This window comes from Bufo gargarizans, chromosome 2 (assembly GCF_014858855.1).
Source record: "Bufo gargarizans isolate SCDJY-AF-19 chromosome 2, ASM1485885v1, whole genome shotgun sequence".
Lineage (NCBI taxonomy): Eukaryota > Metazoa > Chordata > Amphibia > Anura > Bufonidae > Bufo > Bufo gargarizans.
In genome coordinates this window covers 136,975,991-136,998,583 of record NC_058081.1, presented here as the reverse complement: position 1 = coordinate 136,998,583, position 22,593 = coordinate 136,975,991, and the positions used below count along the sequence as shown (strand labels likewise).

General features: G+C 45.6%; 1 protein-coding gene across 1 annotated transcript in view; it reads right to left on the bottom strand.

Moving 5' to 3' along the window:
- The window catches only part of LOC122927552 (ADAMTS-like protein 5), a 73,153-nt gene extending 65,584 nt beyond the window's left edge, over window positions 1-7,569 (bottom strand). Inside the window, exon 1 of the mRNA XM_044279491.1 lies at window positions 7,235-7,569. Within this exon, the coding sequence (XP_044135426.1) occupies window positions 7,235-7,392 (158 nt within the window). The 5' untranslated portion in view covers window positions 7,393-7,569. The remainder of the gene's footprint in view (window positions 1-7,234) is intronic.
- Between the last annotated feature and the right edge of the window lie 15,024 nt (window positions 7,570-22,593).

Below are 22,593 nucleotides of genomic sequence, written 5' to 3'. Positions count from 1 at the left end.
GAGCATGCCTAAAAAACTCTCCCATAGAAGTCAATGAGGTCCCCTCCTGTCCATCATGTCTGTGGCTCATGCGGCTGCTCTCAAAGAGCAGAAAGTCTTGAGATATTTTAGGCCTAGTGGCCGGTGTGAAAACTGCATCATTTTTGTGATTTATTTTTAAAATATAGATAGGGAAATTGAAAATTAAGAAAAAACTATCACAAAAAAAATTATGTTTAACTTAAAAACTTAATTTAAATAATAGGTCACTTTCAGAGCACACATTCCCTTTTAAAGCATATGAACTGCACTCTGCCACTCCCTCCTGTGGATCTTCCAAGCACTGCAACTTAGTAAGGACATGCCTAAAGGGGTTATCTGGTAAATGATAACCTATCCTCAGGATTAGGGATGAGGTGTTTTCAAGTTCGGCAAACAAGGTTCGGGTTCTGGTTATCTAAGAATACCTTTATGGATTCCGCTACCACGGCCAATAATGTATGGTCCGTGGTAGCGGAATCCATAATGGAATTCTTAGATAACGCAAACCTTGTACGTCAAACTTGAAAACACAAGTTCACTCAACACTACTCAGGATAGATCATCAATATCAGATCGGCAGGGGTCCAAGTCCAAGCACCACCACCGATCAAGTGTTTCTGGAAGAAGCCGGACTCCCGATAGCTCTGGAGAACGCAGTTGGCTCTCAGCAGCTTTCCAAGCACAGCGCTGTACATCATACAGTGGCAGTGCTTGCTATTGCAGCTCAGCCCCATTCACTTCTATAAAGGGTGAGCTGCAACTAGGCCCCGTTACCGATGTACGGCGACGGCACATGGCCTAGGAAGAGGCCACAGTTCTCACTGAGCACACTAAACCTTCTAACAGCTGATTGGCGGAGGTCCCGGGTGATGGACCCCCGCTGATCTGATATTGATAACATATCCTAAGGATAGGACATTGATATATATTCCCAGATAACCCCTTTAACAGCAAAGTTTCACATAGAACACTAGCCACAAAAGCTAAAAAAAATGTAAATCATGCTCCCAAGCTCATTCCAATCACACAAGTCATCAGACCACATGGATGCTGTTTGGCATTGTGTATACACTTGGAGTTGTGTCATTTCAGCAAATGGCATTTATCATGTAGAGAAAGTTAATACAAGACACTAATGTATTGTGATTGTCCATATTACCTCCTTTGCTGGCTGGATTAATATTTCCATCACATTATATACTGCTCATTTCCAGGGGTTACTACCACCCTGCAATCCAACATAGGTGGCCACCCTTGCACTAGCCTATGTGAGCTCCCCTGGTCCTGGCAACCAGAGAGGCCGATGCTTTTTCCTATAGTGCGCAAGCACGACCACCGCTTCTGGATTGCAGAGTGGTCATAACCATGGAAACGAGCTGTGTATAATGTGAGGGAAAAATAAATCAAGCCAGCAAAAGAAGCAATATGGACAATCACAATACATGAGTAAGAGCCTTGTATTAACTTTCTCTACATGATAAATGCCACTTGCTGAAGTGAGACAACCCTTTTAACCGTGCGCTGCCGTGCCGCCGCTGGAACTCTGCCCTCGGCCCTATTATAGTCAATGGAGATGGAGCGGCAGTTCGAGGGCACACATGAACTAGCGGCGGGACGGATCCGACAGGCTGTTCACCCGCCGGAACAGCCTGCCGGAGTCCCCTGCCGCTAGTATGAAACTAGCTTAATCAAGCTTCATGCCCAGTCCAAAAGCAACTGGCTACCTAAGAAAATAGCCCTAGCATGCACATATGCCTGTGGTAGGTAAGGCTACTTTCACACTAGCGTTCGATCGGATCCGTTCTGAACGGATCCGATCATAATAATGCAGACGGAGGCTCCGTTCAGAACGGATCCGTCTGCATTATTTTAGCATATAACAGCTAAGTGTGTAAATAGCCTCGTACGGATCCGTCCAGACTTTCAATGTAAAGTCAATGGGGGACGGATCCGCCTGAAGATTGAGCCATATTGTGGCATCTTCAAACGGATCCGTCCCCATTGACTTACATTGTAAGTCTGGGCGGATCCGCACGGATCTGCACGGCCAGGCGGACACCCGAACGCTGCAAGCAGCGTTCAGCTGTCCGCCTGTCCGTGCGGAGGCGAGCGGAGCGGAGGCTGAACGCCGCCAGACTGATGCAGTCTGAGCGGATCCGCTCCATTCAGACTGCATCAGGGCTGGACGGCTGCGTTCGGGTCCGCTCGTGAGCCCCTTCAAACGGAGCTCACGAGCGGACCGACGAACGCTAGTGTGAAAGTAGCCTTAGTTAGGCATGTCTCCTGACGCAGTAACCAAAATTGTGGATGACTACTTTCTTGGTATAGTTCTCTTCTTGGCAGGTACTTAGCCTTCCTACTTTTCAATCATCTATATATACAGGTCCTTCTCAAAAAATTAGCATATTGTGATAAAGTTCATTATTTTCTGTAATGTACTGATAAACATTAGACTTTCATATATTTTAGATTCATTACACACAACTGAAGTAGTTCAAGCCTTTTATTGTTTTAATATTGATGATTTTGGCATACAGCTCATGAAAACCCAAAATTCCTATCTAAAAAAATTAGCATATCATGAAAAGGTTCTCTAAACGAGCTATTAACCTAATCATCTGAATCAACTAATTAACTCTAAACACCTGCAAAAGATTCCTGAGGCTTTTAAAAACTCCCAGCCTGGTTCATTACTCAAAACCGCAATCATGGGTAAGACTGCCGACCTGACTGCTGTCCAGAAGGCCATCATTGACACCCTCAAGCAAGAGGGTAAGACACAGAAAGACATTTCTGAACGAATAGGCTGTTCCCAGAGTGCTGTATCAAGGCCCCTCAGTGGGAAGGAAAAAGTGTGGCAGAAAACGCTGCACAACGAGGTGACCGGACCCTGAGGAAGATTGTGGAGAAGGACCGATTCCAGACCTTGGGGGACCTGCGGAAGCAGTGGACTGAGTCTGGAGTAGAAACATCCAGAGCCACCGTGTACAGGCGTGTGCAGGAAATGGGCTACAGCTGCCGCATTCCCCAGGTCAAGCCACTTTTGAACCAGAAACAGTGGCAGAAGCGCCTGACCTGGGCTACAGAGAAGCAGCACTGGACTGCTGCTCAGTGGTCCAAAGTACTTTTTTTGGATGAAAGCAAATTTTGCATGTCATTCGGAAATCAAGGTGCCAGAGTCTGGAGGAAGACTGGGGAGAGGGAAATGCCAAAATGCCTGAAGTCCAGTGTCAAGTACCCACAGTCAGTGATGGTCTGGGGTGCCATGTCAGCTGCTGGTGTTGGTCCACTGTGTTTTATCAAGGGCAGGGTCAATGCAGCTAGCTATCAGGAGATTTTGGAACACTTCATGCTTCCATCTGCTGAAAAGCTTTATGGAGATGAAGATTTCATTTTTCAGCACGACCTGGCACCTGCTCACAGTGCCAAAACCACTGGTAATTGGTTTACTGACCATGGTATTACTGTGCTCAATTGGCCTGCCAACTCTCCTGACCTGAACCCCATAGAGAATCTGTGGGATATTGGGAAGAGAAAGTTGAGAGACGCAAGACCCAACACTCTGGATGAGCTTAAGGCCGCTATCGAAGCATCCTGGGCCTCCATAACACCTCAGCAGTGCCACAGGCTGATTGCCTCCATGCCACGCCGCATTGAAGCAGTCATTTCTGCAAAAGGATTCCCGACCAAGTATTGAGTGCATAACTGAACATAATTATTTGAAGGTTGACTTTTTTTGTATTAAAAACACTTTTCTTTTATTGGTCGGATGAAATATGCTAATTTTTTTAGATAGGAAATTTGGGTTTTCATGAGCTGTATGCCAAAATCATCAATATTAAAACAATAAAAGGCTTGAACTACTTCAGTTGGTGTGTAATGAATCTAAAATATATGAAAGTCTAATGTTTATCAGTACATTACAGAAAATAATCAACTTTATCACAATATGCTAATTTTTTTAGAAGGACCTGTACACAGCTAAAACTCGAAAAATTTGAATATCGTGCAAAAGTCCATTTATTTCAGTAATGTAAATTAAAAGGAATTGCATTAATGCAGCTTAAAATTAGAATTTTGTGAAAAGGTTCAATATTCTAGGCTCAAAGTGTCACACTCTAGTCAGCTAATTAATCCATACCCCCTGAGCAAAGGGTACCTGAGATTGAGACTTTGGGGTTTCATAAACCGTAAGCCATAATCATCCAAATTATAACAAATAAAGGCCTGAAATATCTTGCTTTGCATGTAACGAGTCTCTCTCATTAGTTTCACCTTTTAAGTTGCATTACCGAAATAAATGAACTTTGCACGATATTCTACGTTTTCGAGTTTCACCTGTATCTCACTGTATCTCTACTCTGAACAGTAGTTTACATTGGAATGACAGGTATTGGACTGAATTATTAAAATATTTCTCTAATGTAAAAACATGTCAGAAAGGTGCAGAAGGTAAAGTAATTTAACCCACGCCGGCTCTTTAGACTCATCATGACTTGCCAACACTCTAAACGTATGTCCTTCCATTTTACAAGATTTTACCGTTGTAGGTTATGTGACAGCTCCTGAATAACGACATGTGAGCGTGCTCAGCCTCCATTATGACCTACTGGCCTGGTTCCTCCCGCTTGTTGATGTGCGTCAGAATAAGTGATGGTCATGGTGACTTATAGCCCCTAGATCTTGGCAGGGCTGCCTACTAGAAATGACACCCTATACCCAGGTAATCTCTGTAAATCCCTGAAAAATGCACACGGCATGAAGTCTGCAGTGAAGTGCAGCTGTCACTTCATTCATTCCTGGTGTTCCTTGTGCAATCTTGGCAAATAAGGGTATGACCACAAAACATATGCCTGATCATTGACAAGAACCCAGCCGTTTATTAACCTTTTCATTACCAATCATTTCCAAAGGGTGGTAAAATAGCTTATCCACATGCAAGTTCAATGGAAATAGCATACCCACAGCACTAACAGGACACGTCATATGACTATTTCTATCACTACTTTGTCCATAGAAATACATGAAAATGCTACTTTTAGGATATCTTCATGCAGCTGTTGAACGACAAATTTATCAAGGTGAACAAAAGTCTCATGTCACACATGGCGTCATAGGCGGATACAATAAATGTATCCATAGGTCTCCATTGACCCAATGGATGCAAAAAGAGAGTCCTTTTAGTCTCCGTGGGGCCCCCGCTGACAGGTGAAGCCCCAGTTTGTATGAGTGACAGTAGACCACGCTCATGGAGGAGAGAAAATGGCAGGAGTCTGTAAAAGGAAATGCTTCGCAGCCAAGTCGCAGACGCATGCATCTTGCATTGTGGTTAGTGTTGAGCCAACTTGTGTTTTAAGTTCGACGTCTAAAGTTTGGGTTATCGAAGAATCGCGTTATGGATTCTAAATTCCGTTATGGTCCGTGGTAGCGGAATCCATAACAGGATACTTCAATAACCCGAACTTTAGACACCGAACTCAAAACACAAGTTCGCTCAACACTAATTGTGGTCTATGGTGGCAAAGTTGCGTGGAAGCTGCCACCAGAAACCCTATAGTGTCGCAGCTGCAGCTTGTCATATTGCAACCCCACTGACAATCATTAGATGCAATGTGACATGGCGATCACCATGCCGCGTGACACACCGTGTAGCTCCAGCCTGAGGGCTCATGCACACGGCTGTAGTTTTGGTCTGCATCCGATCCGTGTTTTTTGCGAATGAGATGTGGACCTATTCATCCCAAGTCTGTTCTGCGGCCACACAAAAAAACGTAACTTTTCCTATTCTTGTCCATTTTTCAGACAAGGATAGGACACTTCTGCATGAATAAAGATAAATGGTGGCATGCGCTCAACTAGCATCCGTGTTTTGGAGATCTGTGATTTGAGGACTGCAAAACACTAACCCTGGGTTCACACCTGAGCGTTTTACAGCGCGTTCAAACGCGCTGTAAAACGCTCAAGACATGAAATCCAATGCTTCCCTATGGGAATGGTTCACACCTGAGCGTTTTACAGCGCGTACGAACGCGCTGTAAAACGCCCGACGCTCAAACAAGTACTTGAGCTTCTTTGGGGCGTTTTGACGCGCGTTTGTGGCCATAGGACACTGCAGTCAATGACACAAACGCGCGTCAAACGCGCGTTTACTATTATAAAAACGCGCGTAAAACGCGCGTTTGCGCAACGCTCAGGTGTGAACCCAGGGTTATGGCTGTGTGTATGAGGCACACCTTAGGCTAGTTTCACATTAGCGGCAGGGAGTCCGGCAGGCTGTTCCGGCGGCTACTTTCAAATTATTGTAAGGGTGCTTTCACACTAGCGGCAGGGGACTCCGGTGGGTGAACAGCCTGTCGGATCCGTCCTGCCGCTAGTTCACGTGTGCCCCCGGACTGCCGCTTTGTCCCCATTGACTCTAATGGGAGCGGAGTTCCGGTGGCAGCACGGCAGTGCACAGCAAGGGGCAGCCGGACTAAAAGTACTGCATGTTGTAGTTTTAGTCCGGTAGCCTCTCGCCGTGCTGCCGCCGGAACTCTGCCCCCACCCCTATTATAGTCAATGGGGACGGAGCGGCAGTCCAGGGGCACACTTGAACTAGCGGCAGGACGGATCTGACAGGCTGTTCACCTGCCGGAACAGCCTGCCGGAGTCCCCTGCCTCTAGTGTGAAAGTACCCTAAGGTGCAGGTTTTTTGGCCACTATTTGGAGACATAACGTCCACTGTATTCTGTGTCAGGACATATTCTGAGGACTATATACAGAGACTAACATTGAAGCCCCCATAACCATAGAATATTCCCTATAGAGTACTATAAAGATGGTGGTGATGATATACCTGTGTGGATAGATAGATAGATAGATAGATAGACATGACTGATAGGTAGATAAATATTAGATCGATAAATATATTTTAGAAAGATACATATCAGATACATGTATCCATCAATAGATGATAGATATTGATTTGCACATAACTTCCGAGAGCTGGTAGACCCAGAGTGCTTCCCCCAGTGCCCATTCCCCTCGCAGGCACACTGCGAGCTCCTTCAGCCCATGCAGACGCTAGTTCCCAGGTGCATGGCTCTGGGGTATGAATACATTAGGAACATGTATCGGCTGCACAATTATTTAGCCTGACGTTACATACACATGACATACTGATACATTGTTGCGCTCCTTGACAATGAGAAGTAGGTGGTGGGACTGGACTTACCTGCAGCTAGGAAGCATCCTCCTGCCTGTCGGTGGTGCAGGGGTTAAATCACATGAAATCAGCAAGGAAGCGATGTAAGGAATACTACGGAAGGTGAATGGTCCCAGGACACAGCTATGACTGCCAGGTGACCAGGGCGGTGTGGGGGTGCCCTCCATGCTCTGCACTACACCGGGGGACTGGCACGGCCATGGTCAGGCAGGTGGGCTCCCTCCTCTAGCCCATGGCTCCACAGGTCGCAGTGCAGAGGCTCCGTGCAGTGTCAGAGCAGTGAGAGCAATGCCTGAGCCGTGCACTGGAGGCTGAGGAGGCTGTGCCCTCCCGCCCTGTGTCTCACAGCCTCTCCCTGTCACACTGTGCACACGTGCTGCTTCCTGCTGCCCACTTACCTGTCAGGGCCCCCACACAACCAGGGGGGACACAGAGGGGCTTTCTGTGACACTTGGCTTATTGAACAGTGACTGTAGAAATGATATTCAGGAGTACTGGGAGTACTGGGAGAACTGGGGCAGATATATCCAGGGGTGATTTACTAGGACTCCATGGCAATTGGCTTGGACCATGGTAGCAAATACTGCAGTGTGGCTTTTTGGCAAATTTTGTGTTATTTGTTACAGTAAAGTGGCTTTTTAGGTTCAGGTTCTCTCAGGGGCGGACTGGCCCTAGCCCCTACAGGGAAATTTCCCAGGGGCCAGACCTGAGCCCTCCTCATGGCCACCAGCTGGGTACATAATGATTTAATGTTCTCAGCATTAATAATGTCAGGAGCCTCAAGTAATTATGTACAGGGCCGCCAACCGTCCAGAAGTTTCTGGACAGTCCGTAAAAATAAACACTTTTTTCCTGTGTCCGTGAAAAAAAAAAGATTTTTTTGAGGCTGGTGTTACTTGAGTAGATTATTTTAGTGGTAATTATCATCATTTTACAGCTTATTGTAAATGCTGGTAATGAGGTATTAACGGTATATTGAGCTATAGACATGTGTTAGAATCTTTATCAAAAATGTTGGCAGTCCATGATTTTGGCATAAGTTGCCCCCCCCCTCCCAAAAAAAAAAGAAAGAAAAATTTTGGTTGGCAACCCTGATTATGTACCTTGCCAGCCGCCACATGAGCCCTCCTGAGTCCTGAAATCAACTATATTACAATCCTCAGGTGATAGAGTTAATTTCTACAGCGGGGGCGGGAGTGTTTTCTGCAGCACAGCGGTATTAGGGCGGTATTTTGTTGGCCCTGACTACTTGTGTTACCCTGCCTTCTGTCACTATAAAACCGCCACATTTTTTTTTCCAGGGCCACTTTAAGGGTACTTTCACACTTGCGGCAGAGTGATCCGGCAAGCAGTTCCGTCACCGGAACTGCCTGCTAGATCCGTCAAAACATATGCCAACTGTTGGCATTTGTAAGACTGATCAGGATTCTGATCCGTCTTACGCTACTTTCACACTAGCGTTGTTTAAATCCGGCATTCAATTCCGACTCCGGAACTGCCCACCGGATCCGGAAAAACGTGTGAAAACGGATTACATTTGAATCCTGATCAGGATTTTGATCTCAATTAAAAAATGCGTTGGAAAAAACGGATCCGCCATTTATAGACTTTAACTTTTTTTTCACATTTTTCGGGTTTAACATGCAAAAGCCGGATCCGGTTTGACGGATCTGGAGTTAGTGCAAGTCAATGGGAAAAAGACCGGATCCGGCGTTCAGTCAAAGTGTTCAGGATTTTTGGCCGAAGGTAAAAATACAACATGCTACGGTTTTCTGAAAAGCCTGATCAGTCAAAAAGACTGAACTGAAGACATCCTGATGCATCCTGAACGGATTGCTCTCCATTCAGAATGCATGGGGATAAAACTGATCAGTTCTTTTCCGGATTTGAGCCCCCAGGACGGAACTCAGCGCCGGAAAAGAAAAACGCTAGTGTGAAAGTACCCTTACAAATACATTAAAATGCCGGATCCATCTCATCCGGAAAAACAGAGCCGGAATTTATTTTTTTCGGTCTGCACGGAAGGACAGATTCGGAATTCCGGTATTTTGAATGCAATAATACATTCCTATGTAAAAAAAATGCCAGATCTGGCATTCAGGCAAGCGTTCAGTTTTTTGGGCCAGAGATAAAACCGTAGCATGCTGCGGCATTCTCCTTTCTGAACAGTCAAAAAGACTGAACTGAAGACATCCTGATGCATCCTGAACGGATTGCTCTCCATTCAGAATGCATGAGGATAAAACTGATCAGGTCTTTTCCGGTATAGAGCCTCCGTGACAGAACTCAATACCGGAAAACAAAAACGCTAGTGTGAAAGTACCCTAAAAAGATTTTAAAAAGAAATTAATGGGTCAGGATTCAGTGCGGGTGCTATGGGTTCACTTTACACCCGTGCTGATAACTCGCTCGTGTGAAAGGGGCCTTAGGGTACCTGTACACAATACGGATTCCGCACTGTTTTTCCGTATGACTTTACCTGCAGAAAAACCGCAGTGTAATGCAATACCAGCAAAATGTATCAGATTAGACAAATATCATGTACACTGTGCTTTCTTTGGTGTGGATTTAGAAATCTGCTGCATGTCCATTGTATGATTCTTGGTTCAGATTTCACCCTTTTCAATGGAAGGGTGAGATCTGCAGCAAAACCGCATCAAATCCACAACAAAAACTGCAAGTAACACATGCGGTTTATGCCGTGGATCTGGTGCAGATTTCTTTCTATTTTAAAATCTGCGCTCGTGCCGCTACCCTTATAGTAATTCAGGTTTGTAGACATTTATGACAAGTGTGCATCACATAATAGTTCCAGTGGAAAACCAGGGACTTTCTGTTGGTATCTCTGTACACACTCTAGCTGCCCTCATTAGTATTGTTGAAAGTTTGTAATATACCTACTACAAAGAAAATCCCCAGACAGCATTCAACATTAAGGCAGCTTTCTGGTCTCGCCATAAGGGCAAATTACAGTCCCCAATGCTCGGGCACCATCCATGTGGCCAGCGCTGAGGGATGCAGACCCATTCAACTTGAATTGGTCTGTGATCTGTCCACATCACAAAAAAATAGAGCATGTTCTATATTTTTGCGGAGCGGAGGCAGGGACCAAAATGCCACAGAAGCTCTCTGTAGTGCTTCAGGGGGCTTCTGCTCCGTGAATCCACTCCGTATGTTCCGGATTGCAGACCCATTCAAGTGCACAAATGGCCGGTGCCCATATATTGCCGACACACTGTTTGCGGGCCGCAATACGGGCAACACTGGCCAACAACGTGTGCATGAGGCCTAAGGATGTTCCTCTATGGACAGATGTATGGTCTCTTTTTGGGGAGGGTTTCCCAGATCTCAACTTGAGGTTTTATTGGCAGTAAGTACCATATGGCCTGGTATGGGTGCCTCCCTGTATTTGTACACATCAGTGATGACCAGTTTGCGGTGTTCGCCAACGAACACATGCGGGCTGCCATCTTTAGTAAGGTTAGACTCACCCGTCCGGCGGTGCACAGGTAAGCCCTTACCTGTGCCGCGAGCCGGTCTGAAATCAAATGCAGTCACCGGGAGCAGGCAGTTCGGAGAACAGCCCAATGAAGGCCCCCAGTGGCTGTTCTCGGGAAACTGCCTGCTCCCGGTGACCGCATTTGATTTCAGACCAGCTTGCGGCACAGGTAAGGGCTTACCTGTGCATCGCCGGATGGGTGATTCTAACCTTACTAAAGATAGCAGCCCGCATTTGTGTCACAACCAGACAGCTGAGAAGCTCTGACAGAAGCCTTTCAGAACCTCCTCCTTGAGTTTTCTTTGTTGTGCTGTTCAGTTCCTCATCTCGTTAGCCTCTCTCAGCTGTCATGTAGTTGGACTGATTGCTTCCCTTTAAATTCCTCCCCATAATGCATTACTGGGCGGCTTATACTTCTTCCTAGAGTGTGTGTGCATGCTGATCCTGTTTCCCAGTCTGCTACAAAGTTAAGTGCTGTACATTTATCTGTTATTTTCTGTTTGCTGGATCCCAGGTGACCCTGACTCCCTCCGTGTCTGGTGTAGGGAGCCGGTGGTCGTGTCCCCTCACTATTGTAGGGTGTTCAGGGGTTATATAGTCGAGGTACGTGGATATGCAACCATCCACCTTTGGGATCTTTGCATAGGCTGAGCAGCCAGGGAAAGTCTCAGGTCTTGTGCAGGGGTCTCCCTTTTGGTTCCTTAGCTTTGGATCCAGTGAGTCATATATGCATGTTGCTTTGTCTTGTTTCCTGTATACTGTCCGTGACATTATAAGCCGCCAAAACCGTCTCAAGCATGGATCCGGTTTCACTTTTGGCTGAACGCTTCCAGGGTCTTTCATTGGAGGTAGCTGATCTCCGTAAGACTTTTTCTCAGCTTCAAGTGACCGGTTCAGCTTGCGTTCATGGAGTTTGTTCTGAGCCTAAGATCTTGCTCCCGGATACGTTCTCCGGGGGTAGTGAGTATTTAGTGCGTTTTAGAGAGGCTTGCAAACTCCATTTTCGCCTTCTTCCCCATTCCTCTGGTGATGAGGAACGGAGGGTGGGGATCATTATATCGCTGCTCAGGGGTAACGCTCAGTCTTGGGCCTTTTCGCTGCCGGAGGGGGCACGGCCTCTCCGTTCAGTGGATGAATTCTTTTTAGCCCTGGGTCAGATATATGATGATCCGGATCGTATTGCCAGGGTAAACAATCCGCAGAAATATACTGCTCAGAATTTCGGAGATGGGCAGCTGATACTGGTTGGAATGATGCTGCACTCCGAAGTCAATTTTGCCATGGTCTTTCAGAGGGATTGAAAGATGCATTTGCCTTTCATGAGAGGCCTATTTCTTTGGACTCTGCTATGTCTCAGGCCGTTCGTATTGACAGGCGTCTTAGAGAGAGAGGAGAGATGTCCCCTTCCTGTCATACTCAGTCCCAGGACAGTGCAGCGGTCTCATTCTGTGCGCAGGGGTCTCGGTCGCTGTCAGCCCCTTCTGAGCAGGAGCCCATGCAGCTGGGGTTGATTGCTTCTGACAATAGAAGATTCAGCTCGCATGGGAGGGTTTGTTTTTGTTGTGGAGGTATAAATCATTTGGCAAATGTTTATCCCTCTAGGAGATTCAGGCAGTTTTCTGGGAGTAATAAAGAAACAAACAGGAAAAAATCTTTTAAAAATGTTCCGTCTGTTACTATTGGTAGGGTTGAGGCGGAGATTGAAGGTTTTCCGTTTGCTTGTAGTTCCCGTTTTGTCCTGCCTGCTAGGGTGGCGCTAGAGAGCAAGAGCATTTTTTGTGAGATTTTTGTGGATAGTGGAGCAGCTGTCAATCTCATTGATAATCAATTTGCAATAACTCATGGTTTCCAGGTGCGCACTTTGGGAAAGGATATTCCTGTTTTTGCTATTGATTCCGCTCCACTTTCTCAGAAATCATTAAAGGGCATAGTTCACAATATCCGTTTAATTGTGAGTGATGCTCATGTTGAGGATGTGTCATGTTTCGTCCTTAGCGGTTTGCCTACCCCTCTAGTGTTGGGGCTACCCTGGCTCACTAAACATAACCCCATCATTGATTGGCAAGCGAGGCAAATAAATGGTTGGAGTGACTTTTGCAGAGAGAATTGCCTCACGACATCTGTTTCTGAGGTTGCTACTAAGACTGTACCATCTTTTCTCTCTGAATTTTCGGATGTCTTCTCTGAGAGTTGAGTTCAGGATTTGCCCCCGCACAGGGAGTACGATTGCCCTATTAATCTCATCCCAGGCGCCAAACTGCCTAAATCTCGTTTATACAATCTTTCCCAACCTGAGAGGATCGCTATGCGTGCTTATATCTCTGAGAGTCTGAGAAAAGGACACATATGACCCTCGAAGTCACCTGTTGCCGCTGTTTTTTTCTTTGTTAAGAAAAAAGATGGTTCTTTTAGACCTTGTCTGGATTTCAGGGAGCTTAACAGTATCACTATTCGTGACCCTTATCCGCTTCCTCTGATCCCGGACCTGTTTAACCAGGTTGTTGGGGCTAAAGTCTTTTCCAAATTAGATCTAAGAGGGGCATACAACCTGGTCAGGGTCAGAGAAGGAGACGAATGGAAGACGGCCTTCAATACCCCTGAGGGCCATTTTGAGAATTTGGTTATGCCTTTTGGTTTGATGAATGCCCCAGCCGTTTTTCAGCATTTTGTGAACAGCATTTTTTATCATTTGATGGGAAAATTTGTATTAGTGTATTTGGATGACATTTTGATTTTTTTCTCCTGATTTCAAAACTCATAAGGAACATTTACGTCAGGTCTTGCTCATCCTGCGGGAGAATAAATTATATGCGAAACTGGAAAAATGTGTGTTTGCGGTTCCAGAAATTCAATTTCTGGGGTTTCTTCTCTCCGCTTCTGGTTTTCGCATGGACCCCAAGAAGGTCCGCGCTGTGCTTGAGTGGGAGCTTCCTGAGAATCAGAAGGCGCTGATGCGTTTTTTGGGCTTTGCCAATTATTACAGGAAGTTTATTTTGAATTATTCCTCTGTTGTTTAACCACTCACTGATATGACCAGAAAGGGGGTAGATTTTTCTTCTTGGTCAGTAGAGGCGCATAAGGCTTTTTCTAATATCAAGGAGAGTTTTGCTTCCGCTCCCATCTTGGTGCAACCTGATATTTCTTTACCCTTCATAGTTGAGGTTGATGCTTCTGAGGTGGGTGTGGGGGCGGTCTTGTCTCAAGGTTCCTCTCCTGCCAAATGGCGACCGTGTGCCTTTTTCTCGAAAAAACTCTCCTCCGCAGAGAGAAATTACGATGTGGGAGATAGGGAATTGTTGGCCATCAAGTTGGCTTTTGAGGAATGGCGCCATTGGCTAGAGGGAGCCAGACACCCTATTACCGTATTTACTGACCATAAAAATCTGGCCTACTTGGAGTCAGCCAAGCGTCTGAACCGGAGACAGGCCAGATGGTCTTTGTTCTTTTCTAGGTTTAATTTTGTTGTCACGTTCCGCCCTGGAGTTAAGAATGTGAAGGCAGATGCCCTGTCACGTTGTTTTCCGGGAGGCGGGAATTTTGAAGACCCGGGTCCCATTTTGGCTGAAGGTGTGGTGGTCTCTGCTCTTTTTTCTGAATTGGAGGCAGAGGTGCAGGCAGCCCAGTCAGAGGCTCCTGATCTTTGTCCTCCTGGGAGGTTGTTTGTGCCTCTCGCTTTAAGACACAAGATTTTTAAGGAACACCACGATACGGTCCTTGCTGGGCACCCGGGGGCAAGAGCCACACTGGATCTCATCGCTCGGAGATTCTGGTGGCCTGCGCTTCGTAAGTCGGTTGAGGGTTTTGTGGCAGCCTGCGAGACTTGGGCTCGTGCCAAAGTCCCTCATTCACGGCCATCAGGTCCTCTCCTTCCCTTACCTATTCCTTCCCGTCCTTGGACACATCTGTCCATGGACTTTATAACGGACCTGCCTCGTTCCTCGGGGAAGACTGATTCTGGTGGTGGTGGACCGTTTTAGCAAAATGGTGCATTTCATCCCTTTTCCTGGTTTGCCCAATGCTAAGACGCTGGCGCAGGCATTTATTGATCACATTGTCAAATTGCACGGTATTCCTTTAGACATAGTCTCTGATAGGGGCACGCAATTTGTTTCCAGATTCTGGAAGGCTTTCTGTTCTCGCTTGGGGGTTCGGTTGTCATTCTCTTCTGCTTTCCACCCGCAGTCGAATGGCCAGACAGAACGCGTCAATCAGAATCTGGAGACATATCTGCGCTGTTTTGTGGCGGAGAATCAAGAGGATTGGTGTTCTTTTTTGTCCCTTGCTGAGTTTGCTTTAAATAACCGTTGTCAGGAGTCCTCTGATAAGTCACCATTTTTTGGTGCATATGGGTTTCATCCGCAGTTTGGGACTTTCTCGGGAGAGGGGTCTTCTGGTTTACCTGATGAAGACAGATTCTCCTCGTCTTTGTCATCTATTTGGCAAAAGATTCAGGATAATATAAAAAGCATGAGTGACAGATATAAGCGTGTGGAAGATAAGAGATGTGTGCTTGGTCCGGACCTGAATGTTGGTGATCTGGTGTGGTTGTCTACCAAGAATATCAAATTGAAGGTTCCCTCCTGGAAGTTGGGTCCTAGGTTTATTGGGCCTTACAAAATCCTGTCTGTCATCAATCCTGTTGCCTACCGTCTTGATCTTCCTCAGACTTGGAAGATCCATAATGTTTTTCATAAGTCCTTATTGAAACCTTATGTTCAACCCATTGTACCCTCGCCTTTGCCTCCTCCTCCAATTATGGTTGATGGGAATCTTGAATTTCAGGTCTCTAGGATTGTGGATTCTCGTCTTGTCCGCGGTTCTCTTCAGTACCTTGTTCATTGGGAGGGTTATGGTCCTGATGAGAGAATGTGGGTCCCAGTGACGGACATTAAGGCCTCTCGTCTCATCAGGGCTTTCCATAGGTCCCATCCTGAGAAGGTGGGCTCTGAGTGTCCGGAGTCCACTCGTAGAGGGAGGGGTACTGTCACAACCAGACAGCTGAGAAGCTCTGACAGAAGCCTTTCAGAACCTCCTCCTTGAGTTTTCTTTGTTGTGCTGTTCAGTTCCTCATCTCGTTAGCCTCTCGCAGCTGTCATGTAGTTGGACTGATTACTTCCCTTTAAATTCCTCCCCATAATGCATTACTGGGCGGCTTATACTTCTTCCTGGAGTGTGTGTGCATGCTGATCCTGTTTCCCAGTCTGCTACAAAGTTAAGTGCTGTACATTTATCTGTTATTTTCTGTTTGCTGGATCCCAGGTGACCCTGACTCCCTCCGTGTCTGGTGTAGGGAGCCGGTGGTCGTGTCCCCTCACTATTGTAGAGTGTTCAGGGGTTATATAGTCGAGGTACGTGGATATGCAACCATCCACCTTTGGGATCTTTGCATAGGCTGAGCAGCCAGGGAAAGTCTCAGGTCTTGTGCAGGGGTCTCCCTTTTGGTTCCTTAGCTTTGGATCCAGTGAGTCATATATGCATGTTGCTTTGTCTTGTTTCCTGTACACCGTCCGTGACATTTTGTTCGTTGGCGAACACTGCTAACTGGCCATCACTGGTACCAAAAATATCATGCAATCCAGAGAAATCCATATTTTAATCCATATGCAAATTAAAGGGGTTGGCATCATAGACAATGGGGGCATATTGCAAGGTGGTGCCTGGAGGACTCCGGTCCAGCCACCGCCAAACTGACTCCCCATAGAAGTGAATGGGAGCGCACCGCGCATGACCGGCCACCACACTCGTTCACTTATATGGGCTCGACGGCAATAGCCGAGCCAGCACTCGGCTATTTTCGCTGGCCCCATAGAAAATCCTAGCGATATGCCCCCATTGTCTTTTATGAAACAACCTTTTTATATATTCAGTGTACTAGGGCCAGGCCCAAGCTGCCCCGCGCACCATAGTTTTGGTATCAAAGCCTCATATTATACCTTGATTGACAGGGCCAGGCTTTTCCATAGTCTTCGCACCTTGACCTTAAATGCCATGCTTTGGATGTTGCTTCAAACCTCCGTGCATGCACACTACTATCCATTGAGGCTGGGCTGGGACATAGTCATGTACTGTACATGCACCAAGGTTTAAAGCCACTGTGCAGGCATGGGATTACAGGGCCAGGTACAGTGACAAAGGGCCTGGCCCTGTCCATCAAGAAATAGAGGGAGGGCGATGAAGCTATGGTGCATCAGGCAGCTCTGGCCCTCCCTCTGTGTGCCGAATGCCTAATTTGCATAGGGATTAAAAGATGAATTTCTCAGTATTGCAGCAAAAGGTGTGTGTACAATACAAGGACCTACTTCTACCAGGCTTGTGGTTCATTTAATGGCGATTTTGCAGCTGACAGGCTCTCTTTAAGTCTCCATCATTTTCTCATTTAGTGCTGGTTGCAATGTAGCAAAGGAAACTGCAGATTAAGTTGTCAAAGTACTAAGGTTGTAACTATGACCTGACCTTAGGGACTAGGAAGCCCAATTAGTAACCTATTGCAACACATGCAATCACTCTATTTCCCAGATTCCCATTGCCATTTGTGATGGTATAACTGTGCTATTCTTCCTGAAGCCTGCAGATGATGATAAGGTCAATGCATCGGGACCCTGAGGCAATATCTGTTAGCAAAGCAATAGCTCTTAAAGAAATTGTATCGCCACTCATTTTCTCGCTTGCAGAACTGCATCAGACATTCCTGCTTGTCAACTCTTTCTAAGCCGAGTCCTAACCTTAGTCTTTGACCCTTTTAGGCACCCTTTAAGATGTTTACTGATTTGCACCTCCTGCCCTTCATTCGTTACCCGTATCATGCGTGTCTTACATGACTCATCTTTAGTTTTCCTTTTCACATCATCCCTCTTCCCAGACTCTATACGAGTTATCTGACTGTACAACATTTTTCTGTCTTGGCACCAAAGGCACTTGGCTCGGTTCTGTCTTTTTCTGCTCGCGGTGTCACTCCTCACACAGATTTCGTATAACTGTTAGTGTGACAATGAGGTTTTGTTGGCTAAATTACTACTATGTAGTGAACCGTAAAATATGTTTATATAGTCTACAGTAGAGTATTAGTCTGTTCTCTATCACTTGAAGAGTTAAAGAGGTATTCCAGTCGTGACAAATTATTCCCTATCTGCAGGATAAGTGATAACTATTCGATGGGTGGGGTCCTAGTCCTACCATTGGAACCGGGACTGAATGGAACAGCAGGTTGGGCATGCACACTGCCGCTCCTTTTTTCTCTATGGGAGTTCTGGAAATAGCAGAGCACTGTACTCCTCTGTCTCTGGAATGCCTGAAGAGATAAATGGAGCTGCAGTGCCCTTGACGACCTGCTGCTCTGTTTATTTCAAGGGTCCCCGAGGGATATAAGGTCCCTATTCTCGCTATCAGTGGGGGTCCCAATCGAATAGGGGATAATTTAATCCTTTAATACTGCGTGATTATAGTTGGTAAGTTTTACCAAACTGAATATTTTGGACAATAAATATCTGGTACTTTTACATAATGATGGTCTAGTATGGCCCTTCATAAGCACTTGTGTAATCTGATCAATACTAACCAATAATGTGGCAATTGTGCAAAAACAGCAGAATTTTACCATGCCTTTGTCAGATGAATTTTTTCTGCACAAAAGTGAGCCAACGGGTAAATGACCACCCTTCAGTGACAACTGAGGCACTAAGCCAATGTATACCAAATTACCAATGTTAGTGCTACTGGGAGAAAGAGGCACCAAGAGGGTGAACACTTAATCACTGGCACAGTGATACATATAGATGTCACGCACCAGCGGGTGTGAACCTATTGTGCCACGTGACCAACCTCCTCTAAGGGCGTTGTCTATGTGAACCCCTCATTCATCACAGTACCTTAGATTGTGGGGATAGATTTTCCCGAGGGGAGCACCAAGTTGCTACCTCTTGAGGAGGATTGGCACATGAGGCAGCTGGTCCAGGCAGACCAGGGGGTACTAGTGCAAAGTACCAGAGGTACAGACGTAGTCAGCAGGCCAAATCATAACCAGCAGCGACAGTACAGGACCGGAGGATGAGACAGAGCCATAGTCAAACAAGTAATAGGTCATGGCAGGCAGCACAGGTACAGGTCAGGCAATCCAGGTCGACACTGGAGAGTCAAGGCAAGCAGGTAGGGATGAAACAGGTTGCAGACTCCAGGAACACAAGCACAGATAACAGCAGCCTCTGCAGCACACAAGGACCTTTGATGCTCAGGCACCTGGGAAGTAGACTAGACCACTTATATAGGCGCGAGAGGACTAGGATTGGTCAGCATGGTCACATGTGCTAGATCCATAAATCACAGGAGATAGCGCTCTCTGGCCCTTAAGGAAGTGCTACAGAGAACAAGCTGAAAGCATGCTGTGCCCAGGGCTGGAAGAAAACCATGGAGCGGATTCCAGGAAGGATGATGCCTGCAAGGACAGAGCCCAGGACTGGGGCTGTGAATAGTGAAACACTAGCAGCTGATCATCGCCGAACGTGGAGCCCAGGGCTGCAGGAGTAAGAAAAGAGGAAGCCTGTAATATTAACATCAAACTAAAACACACTTTTATCTTCTCTAGTGTTTGTTACTCCTTTTACACATGACCCTGGTTCTAAATACCCATCCGTTATTTGGTTACAGAGCAGAGGGCAGCCCCACTCCAATTGTCAGCAGCCAACAGAGAAGGAGATGGGACCCCTAGGCTGGGCCTGCTCTTTCCAGGGGTCTATAGGAGACTGTATGGTACTTATACCCTTGCACTGGAGATTGGGATACTAAATCCCTGTTTATTAGATGCTAAGGCACTGTTAGACATTACCTTAAAGTGAGTAATGTAAAAAATGAAAATCAGACAGTATATAGTACATGATTATCTCTTTTTAACAAATAAAATGCCCGATATCTTAAATGGATCCAGAGCTCCCAACATCCATTGCTCCACTTGCTCAGCTAGATTTATTTCAAGCTGTCAGCTCAGTGTGTGTGCCCTTTCCGCTGCAGCGCTCTGCCTGTAACTGTCACAGTAGATAGGACAGATGATAGTGGAAGGATGGAACTAAGCATGTGCGTCCACCTCAGCGAGGAGGACAGAGAATTTAGAAAAAGATCAACAGGCGACACTATACAGATACATTTTTATTTATTTTTTTATAACACTAGGTATACAAAATTTTTAAGTATGTGCAGTTACAAAAGTATTCACATCTGGGTGTTTGTTTGAAAAATGTAAAATGGTTTTCGGGGGACAATCCCAGTATAGGTGTAGATGTATGATCATTGGGGTCCCACCGCTGGAAACTCCACTATCCACTATAAGGGGATGGGAGGGGGGGGGGGGGGGGGATAAAGTCTGTTTTGTAAGGTTTTGAAATGAGCAGTGGTAGATGATAAATGTTTTTTGTGTACTATCCCTTTAAATAGGTTGTCAGGTCAAGACAAATACTTTTCGGATTGTGATTTTACCCATTTTTTCTTGTCACATATTTATTTGCATAAGTCTTTTTTTTATTATGAACCTTATGACTTTACTGTACATAAATTCTTTTGAGACTATCACAAAGTCACGTAAAGTAACAGGTTTACATTCTCTTAATATCCACGTGACTTCTACCTCTGAAAATTCTGCTGTTGTCACGTTCATATTCCATGTACCTCCTTTCTGTACCATCATAACGCAGACATATTTGTCTGGGCTGTTTTCATTGTGCATCCTTTCGTCTCTGTAGAAACAGCATCAATTATCTAATGAATCAGGATTGCCAAGTTAAAAATGTAATAGTAATAACTTTATTTGTCCAGTGCCTTTCTACTGAGTGCCTTGCGGTGATACTTAAGAGGCATTCATGCATGAGGTGCTGGCAGTACATTTTGGCACAGTGCTGTGTGTAACTATCTTTAAGCTGGGAACTGCAGATAGCGAAGAAGTTGTTATACTAAAGTCACAGGCTGGCAGCAACTTGAAGAAACACTCAAAATATAAATGTAACATGAAGCAGATACCTGTAATAGTGTTATACTTTACTTAAAACCAATGCCATATGGTGAATATGAAGGCATGTCCACTCGCAACTGTTGTGCCTGTAGAAATGCATTGCGTCTTCTGCCATTGTAACTCTATAGGGAAAATGGCACACATTCGACCATTGTGCGCTTTCTTCATTCACTTCTCTTCACTGTACAGCTCAAGAGGGCTGCCTACTCTGTATCATGGTTGGTATCAAGCAAGTTACCATGTATTAAGGTCCCTTGTCAGTTAAAATAACTCATTAGTGATACTTTGAGTTTGTTACCAAGACTACATTTGCCATTTGTTATCATTGAGATCCATGGGTCTGTTTAAGAACTGTAGAAGCAAAATGATAGGACGGGTTCAAAAAAACATAGGGGGTACAAAAAATGTTATTCTCTGACCTGCTAGAAAGGTGCATGATTTAAAATATAGTGAAGGTAATTTTCTTATCAGTAATAATGGAAGTTGACAGACACACTTGCACCTAGATATCAATTTTCTTACCAGTGACTGTATTCGTGAGTTATCACCTCCCTTCTGATCCTCAGCTGTGTCATGCGACCAACACTCTGACTCTACAGATAACAGCATCTTATGTGTGGACAGGAAGCCAGTTTCTCTCTATGGGAGTATCAATGTCAATCTCATAGGAATAAACAAAGAAGTAACTGTCCTCTTAATAAAAGCTGTCTATTAAACTGCATGTAAGAGACTTAACTAATGAATTTCACAGGTCACGATTACTGGTGGTCTTAAAACAAATAAGGGGATACCCTGTGATGAGCTTTTCGAGCACATGGGTCCCATATACTGTTCTTTCACAAGGACTAAATTCTATCTGTGTCCATCCCTGCTTCTTTTAAACTCTTCCAGAAATCCACTATACATTTTACATAGGACAGTGTGTATTTAAAAATGGCATCCACAAAGCAGACACGCGTTGGCAGAGACCATGATCAGAGACAACTCTGATCATGGAGTTTTAACCCCTTTGATGGTCATTAGTGACCAAGGCAGCAAATCTGTTATTTACTGGACACTCTAAGTGACCAAATGGCCCCCTGACAATGAGATGGTGGGAGCTATTCAATTGCTATAGCAGCCTGTGGCCTTCTGGAGGTTCTGAAGCCTGGCCTAGTAAAGTTCTATCAAGCCCTGTCGGTGTCAGGGCTTAATATGACTGCAATGGTCTTTCCTATAGACTGCAGTGGTAAATTAGTGCAGTCTATAGTATAAGCAATCTAGAGATCACATGTTGAAGTCCCCTAGGGGGACTAAAAATAAAGGTTAAAAACATTTGTACTTGCTGCTCCCTAGTCTTCCTCTGGGCCCCACACTTCACATGGCCTGAATGAGTACAGCATCAGGACAAAATGTGCGCACTATGACCTGACACTGAACACAGGCTGGAGTACAGCATGGGCCCGGATAAGACCAGGGAGCGGTGAGTGCAGAAGAGATCATCGGATCTGCAGAGTGGTGGCAGAGGTAATTTAATTTACTTTATCTCTGAGGATCTGAGTTCTGATGGGGCTCTGATCTGATCTCTGGTCTGGGTGTGATGTGATCTCTGGTCTGGGTGTGATGTGATCTCTAGTCTGGGTGTGATGTGATCTCTGGTCTGGGTGTGATGTGATCTCTGGTCTGGGTGTGATGTGATCTCTGGTCTGGGTGTGATGTGATCTCTGGTCTGGGTGTGATGTGATCTCTAGTCTGGGTGTGATGTGATCTCTGGTCTGGGTGTTATGTGATCTCTGGTCAGGGTCTGATCTGAGCTCTGGCCGGGGTCTGATCTGAGGTTTGATATGGGGGTCTGAAGAATGGGGGTCTAATTTGGGGTCTGATGAAAAAAATGTTTTC